The following is a 12960-nucleotide window of genomic DNA, read 5'->3' on the forward strand; positions in this document are numbered from 1 at the left end:
TCAGAATAAACACCCCCAACATCGAAAGCCGTTCTTAATATGGGGTTGTTGGGGCGTTTATACTACGCTGGGGTAGGTTGTAAAAAATACCCAAAATAATATTAAATAACATTTATTTAATAACATTAAATTTATATATTTATAATGTTTAATAACATTAAATTTATATATTTTTTAATTCAACACCATATTGTCAATAAAATAATATTTTTTTAAATCATAACACAATACGCAATAATTTCTTTTCTTTTTTTTCTTTTAATTGAAATCACAATAAATATTGATTTTCATTTTCTGCGAGCTTGCTTTACCGGTCGCCATCTTGGAATGTTGACTTCCACCCACCAAAATCATCTAGTTTTTTATTAACTTATCTTATAATCGTTTCTTTGTTGAACTCAGATTGCCAAACAAAATGTAAGTATTATTTGAATTTATTTGCTTTTACATGCACTTTTGTTTACTACTGAAATGCGTTCAAATCATTATATTTCAGTTTAATTTTGATATAGAAATGAGTCAACATTCCAGGTTTGCATACAATACAAACAAAGAATGGTAAGATTATAGAATTATCGGGTTTGTATTACTGTACACATAGATTCGAAAAAGTTGTCAAAAAACAAATATATAAAAAATAAATGTTATCAAAGGCAAGATAAGTTACTTTTCTACCAAACTGGATATCATTTTCGTGTTTTTATTCAATTTAACATGTTTATTCAGCTCGAAAAGCATACAGTGTTTACCAATGTATTGGAAAATTAAAGATGGCGGCCGATTCTCTCTTTAACACGGTAAGTTTGGAAAAAGGTGTAATAAATAAAAAATAACGGTTAAAATACTGTTAAAAACTCGCTCAATATATGTTACCGTGACAAAGGTTAACATATATTCGGCGGGTTTTTAATAGTATTTTGTATATTTTTTTTTATTTATAACACCTTTTCCCAAACTTACGGTGTTAAAGAGGGTGTGAGACGCCATCTTGAATTTTCCAATACATCGGTAAACACTGTATGTTTTTCGAGCTGAATAAACATGTTACATTGAATAAAAACAAGAAAATTATATCCAGTTTGGTAGAAAAGTAACTTATCTTGCCCTTGATAACATTTATTTGTTATATATTTGTTTTTTGACAACTTTTTCGAATCTATGTGTACAGTAATACAAACCCGAATTATCTCCAATTATGCTGTTTTTTTTTTGTTTTGTTTTTTGTAAGTTTCTTTTGTAATCTTTTTATTTTACTTTGCATTTTGTTAATTTTTGCGTATTTGAAACATTATTGAACGCTCTACGAAGATGGCCTATTCCCGTCGACCACGTTGATTGCCAGTTTAACTTATTAACTCAACATTGCTTGTTTTTCGAACCGAATAAACGCTTTACAATTCCGTAAAACACGCATAACTTATCGCGGTAAGTAAACGAGTAACTAATCTTGCTTTCGTGTTTGTTTTACGACACACGTAAATTCGAAAAACTTGTCAAAAAGCAAATATATAACAAATAAATGTTATCAAAGGTAAGATAAGTTACTTTTCTATCTAACTGGATAATTTCTTGGTGTTTTTATTTAATGTAACGTGTTTATTCGGCTCGATAAATATGCAGTATTTACCGATTTATTTGAAAAATGCAAATGGCGGCATGCTCGCTTTTGAACACAATAAGTTTGGGGAAACGAGTTAAAACATATATATATATATATATATATATATATATATATATATATATATACAAAATACTGTTAGAAATTCGCTCAATATATGTTACCGTGACATGAGCGGACATATATTCGGTAGGTTTCTAACTGTATTTTGTATAATTTGTGTGTTTGAACTAATTTCTCAAACTTACCATGTTCAGCAGCGCGCATGCCGCCATTTTTCTTTTAAAAAGATATCGATAAACACTGTGCGATTTTCGAACCGGTTACACGTTTTAAAGTGAGTAAAACCATTAAAAACTTTTCCAGACAGATAGAAAAGTAAATTATCTTGCCTTTGATAACATTTATTTGTTGTATATTTGTTTTATCACTTTTTCGAATCTATTTGTATAGTAAAACAAACCCACTTCTCTTGCCTTTGGTAATTGTTAGTTGATAATAAATTGATTTTTTTTTTTTACTCGTTTTGTTTTCGTTTTTGTCTTCTCTGCTAAAGATACCAATTCTTTTATTGAAAACAATCCAAGTATATTATTTGGCTATTAAGCACTCTAACATAATCTTGAACAGAAAAAAAAGGGTTTGCATATGATATGATTCACTGAAAATATTCGTTTAAACTGCCCTAATTTCAAACATGAAAATATATTTAACATATTAGAAAATGTTAATGAAATTTTAAGTGTTTATTAAAAATATTCATAGTTTTTGCAAAGTGAACGGCTAGGTGTGTCAGAAATTTCGTGAAAAATAGTGAATAATTCCACCCCATCTTTCCAAGCTTATAACTCCTCGAAAAATCTAATTCAAGCCCTAATTCTTTTTTTTTTTCAATTAAAGGAGCAAATTAAATTTCTAAAAAAAAAACACTACTTTATTTTTGTTTTAAATTTGATTATATTATTTATTGACCTTTTCTCTTCAATTTGTGATATATAAAACTTTGGTGAGTAAGTTAATTATTTACTTTTTAATAGACACTTGAAAATGGGGGGGTGAATTAAAAAAAAAACGTTTGTCTAAAATATTATATTCGGTTTATTGGAAAGAGCATAAAATTTCACATTGACCCTGAAAATATGGTAAAAATAGAATTGATAGAAAAATTTGATAGATTTTTAAAGTTTAAAAATTGAAACATATTGAGTTCGTAAAATTCATTACTGTTTTTTCAAAAAAAAAATGTCTATTACTTTTAAAACAACTTTAATAGTTTATTTTGGAAGTATAATCCATAAAGAAAATAAACAACCCACTTTTTAAAGAGAAATTACGAGTTTTTTATATTTTATTTGCAGTTTCGTGTTAGGGGTGTCAAAGATTCCAACAAAAATTCTGATACACCTGGTGTTCCTGTGTGATGAATATTTGTCATCTTGCTGAATTTTAATAAAATAAAAAAATAGAAAATCCACTGTTAAAAGGCAATGTTGATAATAAAATACAAATAAATATTAACGGTTTGAAAAACCCAAAAGTGCATATTTTAAAATAAATATATTTATTAAAAACAAAAGGTTTGATTCGTAGCAGAACCTTCATCAGAATAATCCAAGTAGGTGGTAATTCTTGAAAGACTCATATGTTGTTGAAGCAAGGTTTTAAGGTTTTATAGCCTCTGATAATGTGAGCATGAGTCATGCTCAAAAACAAATTTTTACTTCGTAGCAGAACCTTTGTTAGGATAATCCAAGATTTTTATGCCTAATTTGTAATTTATATTCCCAAATATAATTAGTGGATTTTCTATTATTTTACACATGCGTTTTATATTCATACATATATTTATTTATAAAAAAATACATTTTTCTTTCATCATAAAACATATTCTTCTTCTACACAAGACAATCTAATTTGATTTGTTGGAATAAATTCCTCGTGGTGAGATTACTTTTAGAATTATGATTATAATAAATTAAATACTTATATATGACTTGGATTGTAAATAATGAAATTGTCTTTATTATTGTTACAGATGTTCCTGTCCGACAAATATTTGTTCACAATGAATTTTAATGGATCATTTTTCTGATAAAAAAGATGAAAAAGGCCGAAGATTACAATATAGAAAACATTGATAACATAATAACAACCAACAACAAAATTAGATCATTACAAAAAGATTAAAAACACTACATGAATGAATATGATAATGACAAGTATGATCACTTTCACTTGGTCACCTGATGCTATCAGGCTGTCTGAAGATAAAAGCTTACTGACTAAATATGCAAAACTCAGCAATGTTCTGCCTACTCTAAGAAAAAAAAACATTTTCATCTACAAAACAACTAAACGAAATTTTTAAAATAAATAAAACCACATTCTGATGCAATATGTGATTCGTCTTTTAGTCCAATAGGAAGTTTATTGAAAGCTTCTCACACATTTTAAGATATAACATACTGGAAGCATAATTATTTTTCTTAAATTACTGCATTTGTCAGTCAATAATATGAAAAGGTCCAAATGCCATAAAACGATATAAGCAAAGCAAACAAAAATCTATGGATAATTATTTGGATCCTGAAAGACAAAGAGACTACAAGAATATTTGAATACTTATATTTCTCATATAATGTAATTTTTCTTTTAGCGAGAAAATACTTATCCATCTATAAAAACAGTCTTCTAAAGAACGTCCCTAGTTAATTACGCATAAAGATACATCAGTTAATTACACATAAAAATACATTAGTTGCAGATATGCAAAAACACACTGAAGACAAGCCATATTCCTGTGAAGTTTGTGGATCTACTTTTAAGCGGAAATCAGCATTGGTTGTACATATACGAATACACACTGGAGAAAAGCCATATTCTTGTAAAATCTGTACTGCTTCTTTTAGTCAGAAAATTGGTTTAGTGAAACATATTCGAGTACACACTGGCGAAAAACCATATTCTTGTAATGTGTGTGCCTCGACTTTTAGAACATCATCACATTTAGTTGAACATATACGAACACACACCGGAGAAAAGCCGTATTCTTGTAAAGTTTGTGGATCTTGTTTTAATCAAAATTCAAAATTGTTGAGACATATGCGAACACACAGTGGAGAAAAGCCATACTCTTGTAATGTGTGTGCTGCTTCGTTTAGTGAGAATGGAAATTTAGTCACACATATGCGAACACACAGTGGAGAAAAGCCATTTTCCTGTACAATCTGTGATGCGTCTTTTAGTCAAAAGGGAAATTTAGTTAAACATATGCGATTACACACTTAAGAGAAACATCCACTGACGAAATAAGAATAATGGTCCAAACATATTGTCGACTGTAAGGTTCTAGACATTTGAGTTTTTGTGAAGACATTGGTAAGGAAATGATATTCAGCAAAGAGATAAAGATGATAATTGGGAAGAGAAAAATAATGGACTTCTTTATATACTCAGTGTTTGAAAGGTAAAGAAGTTTAATTGAACATTCGAATATATATGTCTTTAATATAGAGATCAATGTTATTTTCTGAGAATTTGACTGATGTAAAATGCAAGAAAGAGAGAAACCATATATTAATGGGTGTGGCTCATCCTTTACAATGAAAGCACATGCCTATGTGGAGAACTTGAATGATTTGTATATAGAACTTCAATACCTACTAGACGCTGTCCCCGGGATTTGTCAGTGTAAATTGGCATGATGATATTTTTCAATACCAGTAAAACTTTACTTAATATTCAAGATAACATTATTTACAGCCCATCCCTCAAATCCTCCTCATAATAGAAAATCCACACTGCTTTTTATGAGGAAATGTGCACCTTCTCCAAGTAGGCTGACCTCAAGTAGCAGCAAAAAGGTGATAATCCAATAGACTAGATGAATTCCTTTCCTGGAATTAAGACTATTAGACCACGAGAAAGACATAGTATAACACACGTGCTTGATTAGAAACAGGTAAATTATATCCTTAACATTTTTACTAACTCATATTGTAGATATAAAGTCGAAGTTTAATAGGATAATCGACTATCTATTTATCTCATATGAATCAACTATTAGCTTATAGAAGATGGCCCATTTATTTTGATAATGTCAGCTAAAATAAAATGAAACAAAAAGATACTGATACATAGTCTTGCAGAGTTTGCGACTATTTTAGCAAAACAACAGAAAACTTGAATGCCAATTAGACACTATCCTCGAGTGTCTAAAGTCTCTCTGTACAGGGGTTTGTCAGAACAACCTGGCAGGAGGATACTTTTTCCATAGAAGTAAACCCTGACCAAATATTCAAAGTCACATAGTATTCGCAGCCCAAATAAGATCTCCTCACTACGGCTACCCCAGAGCTTTTCCGAGGAATGGTGCACCTTCTCCAAGTGATATTACCTCAAGTAATAGCACGAAGCTGGATACTCCACCAGACTAGATAAATTCTTGTCCTTGAATTCAGTAAGACCAAGAGACCAAAATAAAAGATATAATACAATATATGAAAATGGTTCATTGGTGAGAGGAAAATTATGTTCTCAACTTCTTTATTAACACAGCGTTTAAGAGACAAAGAACTTCAATGAAACATTCGAATATCTATGTATCTCATATAGACTTCAAGTGTTAGCCCCAGGTTGTGGGCCCCTTGATTTCTGAGAACTTCGACTGAAGTAAAATAAAACAAAAAAGGGATGAAATAGTATTCGTTTTAAGTATTTCTTTTTCAAGCAAATCAAATAGGTTGCATATGCATAGACAACAAAATAAAGTACTTCTAAAGTAGATATTCCCTATATTTTTACACAGACGCACTATGTTGGAGCAAAGCCAGACACATACTGCATAGCAACAAGTTTCCTTAAAAATTTAATTCTTCCTCTTTAAAAAAATATAATTTGCAAATACCAAAAAGAAACTTGAATATAATTGCATCATTTACAGTTTAAAACAGCTTGAAAGTGTATGGAGCCATCCGAGAACAGAGTATCTCCTGCATTCTATGGACAACCTTAACATGAGACGAGACTTAATCTGAACACTGTTGTTTTTGATCTTTGGATTATTTGAACGATTGTTCTAATCTTAAATGTTATTGACACAATGTTTCGGCCGATGTAAGTTCATGGATAAAATAATTGGTCAATTTCAATTTGTAAGCTATACTCTGGTGGGGTTGTAGCTGCAATTCTCAGTGTGGGTGACAATCAAGATACAATTAAAAGTTCATCCAGTCATGACTGTCGGAGAGAAAAACATGCTACCCCCATCTCGGATAAAATAAACGGTTTTGTTAGATGTTTCATGCAGATTTCTGGGTTAGAATATAAAATTCCCCAATTAGACAAGAAATGCCTGGAAAAATTGGGGGTTACATCAACTGAAACGTTGTGCAATGAAAGCTCAAGATGAGAACATTACTCCGAATAATACAAATATAATTTATCAATTCTCATAAAAAATTAAAAATATGACATATTTTTTTTCTTTTAAATTTGTATACTGGATTTTTTTCACAAGATTTTTTTTATTTCTCATCAGCGCTCGATTACAGAAGTTATAGATGCAGTTGTCAAAATTGATATTAGGTTGGTGTAAAAATAATGTCGTTTTTTTACTTTTTTTTACAAAGGAATCATCACTTATCAAGGCCCAGGTGCCACACGAGGATAAATGTTAAAGAGTATACAGTGTTCAAAAGGACAATATTATAGCAATCGTTAGAAGTGTAAATTTGGTGAATTGGATTATTAATGGCTCCTCAATAACTTGTTTGCATTGGACTTGAAGACGGTCATATTGTAGTCAGCTGGAAAGGAAGAGAGTCCCACAGGTGTGCAGTTCTTTAAAAAAAAGCTTTGTTTATGGAATCTCCGTTGAGGTTTAGACACAGATAAAGAGTGAGGGAAATTACTGATGGTGTTTACAGCCAAACAAGTGTTTCTTGTGAATATTTGGTGAAAGGAGACCATAAATTGGAGCTCAGACGAGCAGTTTCCATGAAAATAACGATAAAACAGAGACAAGAACCCTACTTCTCTTCTGTGAGAAAGAGGTTGCAGGGAAGAGAAAAAGGTATCCCCGCTAGGCTACAAAGTCTATTTTGAACACCACTGCATTTGTATTTGCCCTCTATCGCCCCCACAACAGCGGAGTTACTATCTTTAAGAGTCAAGGTAGGATGACTTCTTTCTAGCAGCTCCTGCCCAGATGTAACAGCATTACTCCATCCTTGGACGTACCTGGCTCTTTTATAGGTAGAGAATTGCATCTGAAGGTAGATATATACAGGATCGATAAAAGGATCCTACGATTTTTCCAGCGACCTTGGCAACAGATTTAATGTACGTATTCCATATTAAATTAGGAATATAGGTCAAGCCCAAAAGCTTGTCAAAGCATGGAGCCTGTCCAAGACGAGAGCGATGCATTTTAATTGATGACAGATGAGGATCAACTTCAAAAGATCATAATTCCTTCCATAATAAACTTTATAAACCGAAATAAAACCATTAGAATCAAGACATTTTTACGAATGAGAAATACGTTTATTCATCCCATTAGCATAGAAATCTGGAGATCAGAAACGAGGAAGTCATTGAAGGCTGATTCGGCATTGATGCGATACTTGTTAGAGGTTAGTGTCAAGAATAGAGCCAATTCCTTTTCCGAAATGACCTCGAGGTGTGAATGTTGTATTTTTCTTCCACTCTTAAAGCTAAGTTTAAAAAATGTTTGTCTCCCTAATTTTCTGAAATCTATTTTGTGCTAATTAACAGGAACTCTTTTCTTATTGCAGCCTTGACTTAAAATCCAGCAACTCACATTTCCTATCGACTTTCTCTTTTTGTTTTGAAATCTTTTTATTTTCATGTATGCTACAAACGAATGTTGCTCTGTTACATGTAAAACGAGAAAAAAAAGCCACCCGCGAAAAGGAACCACCCAAACTAAAAACCTCAAACTATTATCTAAACTAAAATGTAAATTAATTTCAAATTAAGCCAACTTCACAAATTGATAAAAGTAAAATATTGTATTTGAATTAAAGTGAAGCTCGAATGATTCAAACTCGAGATAATGCCAAAAACATCCCCCATAAATATGGGAGGGGAGATTATCTTCAAAGAGCATCCTTAATTGATAATTTAGCACCGGACTTGTACTAAGTAGATATTAATATGTCCCTCGTACCCATTCCGTTTTTTTTTAATGGAGAGTAGATAATGCGGTGGATATGTTATTGGCAGCTCCAGTAACTCTCGCTTCTCCTTTTTTGTCCCTTAGTCATTCAAATGAGTGATTTTTCTGACAAAGGGTGAAGAAAAAGCTGCTTCCAGGTCGGTAGTACTTTGTGGACTTCGGGATGAGTATGAGATTTCGGGAATTTTTCTGTCTCTATATCTATCCTTGTGGCCATGTCACTAGTAAGGGTGCTGGAGGTAAACGTTTGTCTGGGCTGAAGTTATCTGCCTGATAGTCAGGGACCCGAACCTTGGATTAACCACTAAGGAGGCTGTCCTATCAATAGGTGCAAAGTACTGGGGCTGCTGTATTGCCATTTGGTGAATGGATTCTGGACCTTGCAGTAGTCTCTGGTGGAGCCTCTCGATGCCATACTAGTGGGTAATTGTTACGGCTTTACCTTTTCATGTGCTACAAAAACAAAATCCTATCACTTTCTCTCTGTCGTTCCCTCAAACCAAGTATGTTGACCTGTTCCACAAACCCAAAAACCTCAACATGAAACATCTCAAAAACAAAAACTCGAATAAACCTAGAACCCCATCTTTCAACATAGACCCCTACTACCTTGTCTCCTTCTCCAACATCATGGATCTATGTTCCAACCTTCCAGAGGTTTAAACCCAATTACAGGCGATGAAACTGGATATATTCTTCCTAAGCGAAACTTGAATAGGGCCGACCACTTCCCTAGATGAATTCATAATTAACGGATACTTTGACTTAACATCGAAATCTGACCCCCAAGATCGCCATGGGCATGGAATATGTGCCTACATTAAAGATGGGTTTGCGTGTGGCAGGGATATCCCCAGAGAAGACCCTAATTTACCTTATATGTGCTTCTGGGTTGCACTAGCTTACACCACTGCATTTATATTTGCCCTCTATCGCCCCCACAACAGCGGAGTTACTGTCTTTAAGAGTATATCTGAGAAAATAGACCACATCCTGTTTGCACATCCCTCGGCTAACATTCACATTTGTAGTAACTTCAACGTCCATAACGTAGAATGGCTGACCCACTAAAATAAGACAGATGACGAGGGGAGGTTCTGTCATGACTTTGCCATTGGCTATGACTTCACTCAGATTGTTTGCGAGCCCACCCGAGTGCCAGATACTACCAGTCGGTTTGCAAGCCTTCTAGACATTTTTCTCTCAACCTCCTCTGAACAATGTTCATGCACTGTTCTTTCTCCTCTAGGATCCTCCGACCACTCCGTTGTAACAGTTAAGAGAAAAATGAAATGTAATAAGTACCCAGACGTACCCCTGCACCGTAGTGTATACCGATACTCCATGGCTGACTGGGATAGCTTCTGTACATTAATATCTGATCTACCGCTACATTCCATGTTTAAAAAAGGATGTGTCCTCTATAGTATCAGACCTGACCGAATGGCTAATTGTAAGCATAAACCGATTCATGCCATCTAAAAAATTCCAACAAAAACCTAACAGCCAGCCATGGTTCTCCCCAGAATGTGCTGCTGCCATTGTGCACAGAAATCACTTTTTCCATAACTACTAACGTAATAGATGCACTGAGACTAAAGCTGCTTTCAGGAACGCCAGCAACCACTGTAAAAGAGTAATAAAAAATGTAAGAGAGCTATATGCCCAGTCTGTTAAATCCAAAGTAGCTGATCAATGGCTATGTTCCCACCAGTTTTGGCAAATAACAAATAGGATCCTGAACAGAAGTGTGCGTTCTATCCCAACCATTATCAATGGACCAGAGGTCATCTCATCAGCATCAGACAAGGCCAAACTATTTGCAAAGAACTTTGCAACTAATTCTACCCTATGCGACGAAGGTCATCAACTACCCATATTTCCTCCTATAACACAAAATACGCTAGGTAATATACAAATATCTGTGTGTGAGGTCGCCAAGCTAATCAAGAACATTGATTCCAGTAAAGCAACTGGCTCTGACGGTATCCCAATTATAGTGTTAAAAAAGCTTCAACCTGAACTTGCTCCCATACTTACAAAACTGTTTAAGCGTTGCCTTAAGGAGAAGTGCTGTCCAACACTCTGGAAAAGCTCATCAGTATGTCCTGTATTTAAGATTCAGGTGATAAGTCCTCTCCCTCTCAGTACAGACCTATAAGTCTCCTGTGTGTCATGAGTAAGTTGCTGGAATCCATACTAAATAGAGAAATAGTTAACCATCTCAGCAGAAATAACCTCCTTAGTGACACACAATATGGTTTCCATTCTGCAAGATCTACCACAGATGTGCTAACGGTTATATCTCATAGGATTAGAAAATCTCTCGACAAAGGCTACCTTTCTAGGGCAATTGCACTTGACATATCAAAAGCCTTCGACAGGGTATGGCATAAAGGCCTACTTCACAAGATTTCCAGCTACGGTATAACTGGAAATGTTTTCTCAATCATTAAATCATTTCTCTCTAATAGCCTCATAAGAGTAGTGATCGATGGACAAAAATCAGAGGCCTGCAGTATTAATGCTGGAGTCCCCCAGGGGTCCATCCTGGGCCCAACTCTCTTCCTCATCTACATCAATGATCTCCCTAAACACATACTTAAATCATTCGTTGACATCTATGCTGATGACACGACTATCTACAGCAACACATCAAAGGCTGTAAATGACAAAGCTCTCTCTGATTCTCTCTCCTCTGATCTTGAGTGTGTGTTTCAGTGGGGGAAAACGTGGCTGGTTACCTTTAATGCATCTCAAATCAAGCTCCTATCTTTACACCATCAACGCTCTGATCCCCATCTGGCATCAATTGTAATGGATGGCTCTCGCCTAGGAGAAGCTCAATGTTTTGACAAGCTTCTGGGCTTGAGCTTTACTCCTGATATGAAATGGAACACATACATCAAGTCTGTTGCCAGGGTCTCTGGAAAGATGGTGGGTTCCTTCTACCACTCCAGGAGATATCTCACTACTGATGCAATTCTCTATCTATATAAAAGCCAAGTACGTCCAAGGATGGAATACTGTTGCCATATCTGGGCAGGAGCTGCTAAAAACAGTCTATCCTGCTTTGACAGAGTACAAAATAGACTTTGTGGCTTAGTGGGGGATGCCCTTTTCTCTTCCCTGCAACCTCTCTCCCACAGAAGAGACGTTGCGAGCCTGTCTTTGTTTTATCGTTATTGACATGGCAGTTGCTCATCTGAGGTCCAATCTCTGGTCCCCCCTCGCCAATCTTGTACAAAAAACACGTCTAGCTGAAGCCACTGTCAACAATTTTCCCCACTCTCTACCTATGCCTTAATCAAAACGTAGATCCCATGAACACAGCTTCTTTCTTAGAACAGCACTCCAGTGGAACTCTGTTCCGTCTGCCTGTTTCCCACCTGACTACAACTTGGATGTCTTCAAATCCAATGTAAACAAATTCCTGATGAGCCGCCCCATTAATAGACACTTTATGAAATCTTAACACTAACGTACAACATACTGTACATGCAATAACCCTTATCCCTGAGTGGCTTCTGGGCCTTGATAAGTTGTGACCTCCTTGTAAAAAAAAAAGAAAAAAAAGCTTTATTAATTGTGAGCGCTAAGCCAGTAATGTTTATATCTGAGCCTCAGCAGGGAGAAGTGAATATTTTGTGCGATACTATAACATCCCCGCTGTTTAGTTCTGTGTGTGTGTTTGTTTTGTTTTTTTCTTCTGTGCTTTTTTTTTTTGTTTTGTTTTGGTGTGGTATCTAATGTGCTTGTTTCGTATGGTGGTATCAATCCTTATATCCTGAGGGTGTTTTTATTGTTCTCCCAGATTTAGTTTGTAGTAGACCATACCTGTTCTTATCTGGTAGAGATGTCTTTATATTAGGTTTCTTGGTTTTATCCCCAACCTTTGGTTCTTTTGGCTTGGTTGTATTAGGTATGGTATCAGGAATATCAAAATGAAATTTGTTAGTCATTGTTAGAGGAATGGCATGCAGGTGGGTGCGATTGTGGTGAAGTCTTTTGCCATTTGGTGTTTCCACTATGTAGCTCCTAGGTCCATCGTCCGATGATAGTGCCAGGATGCCATGTGTCGTTTGGCTTATTTAGTATCCATACACACTCGCCTGGATATAGTGCCAGTGGCAAAAGCTGT

The 12960-nt window shown here is 34.7% G+C and overlaps 1 protein-coding gene across 1 annotated transcript; it reads left to right on the plus strand.

Annotated features, from left to right (window-relative positions):
- Positions 1 to 321: 321 nt before the first annotated feature.
- On the plus strand, positions 322 to 7090 carry LOC145269609 (uncharacterized). The gene is made up of 2 exons (XM_080125340.1): positions 322 to 417; positions 3654 to 7090. The coding sequence occupies exon 2, from the start codon at positions 4385 to 4387 to the stop codon at positions 4904 to 4906; it is 522 nt and encodes a 173-aa protein (XP_079981466.1). The 5' UTR covers positions 322 to 417; positions 3654 to 4384; the 3' UTR covers positions 4907 to 7090.
- Positions 7091 to 12960: the final 5870 nt, after the last annotated feature.

This window comes from Euprymna scolopes, chromosome 45 (genome assembly GCF_053919585.1).
Source record: "Euprymna scolopes isolate OS-2025 chromosome 45, ASM5391958v1, whole genome shotgun sequence".
Lineage (NCBI taxonomy): Eukaryota > Metazoa > Mollusca > Cephalopoda > Sepiida > Sepiolidae > Euprymna > Euprymna scolopes.

What these genes read in the sequence shown, in the direction of transcription:
- LOC145269609 (XM_080125340.1), top strand. Translation starts at nt 4,385, where the DNA reads ATGCAAAAACACACTGAAGACAAGCCATATTCCTGTGAAGTTTGTGGA.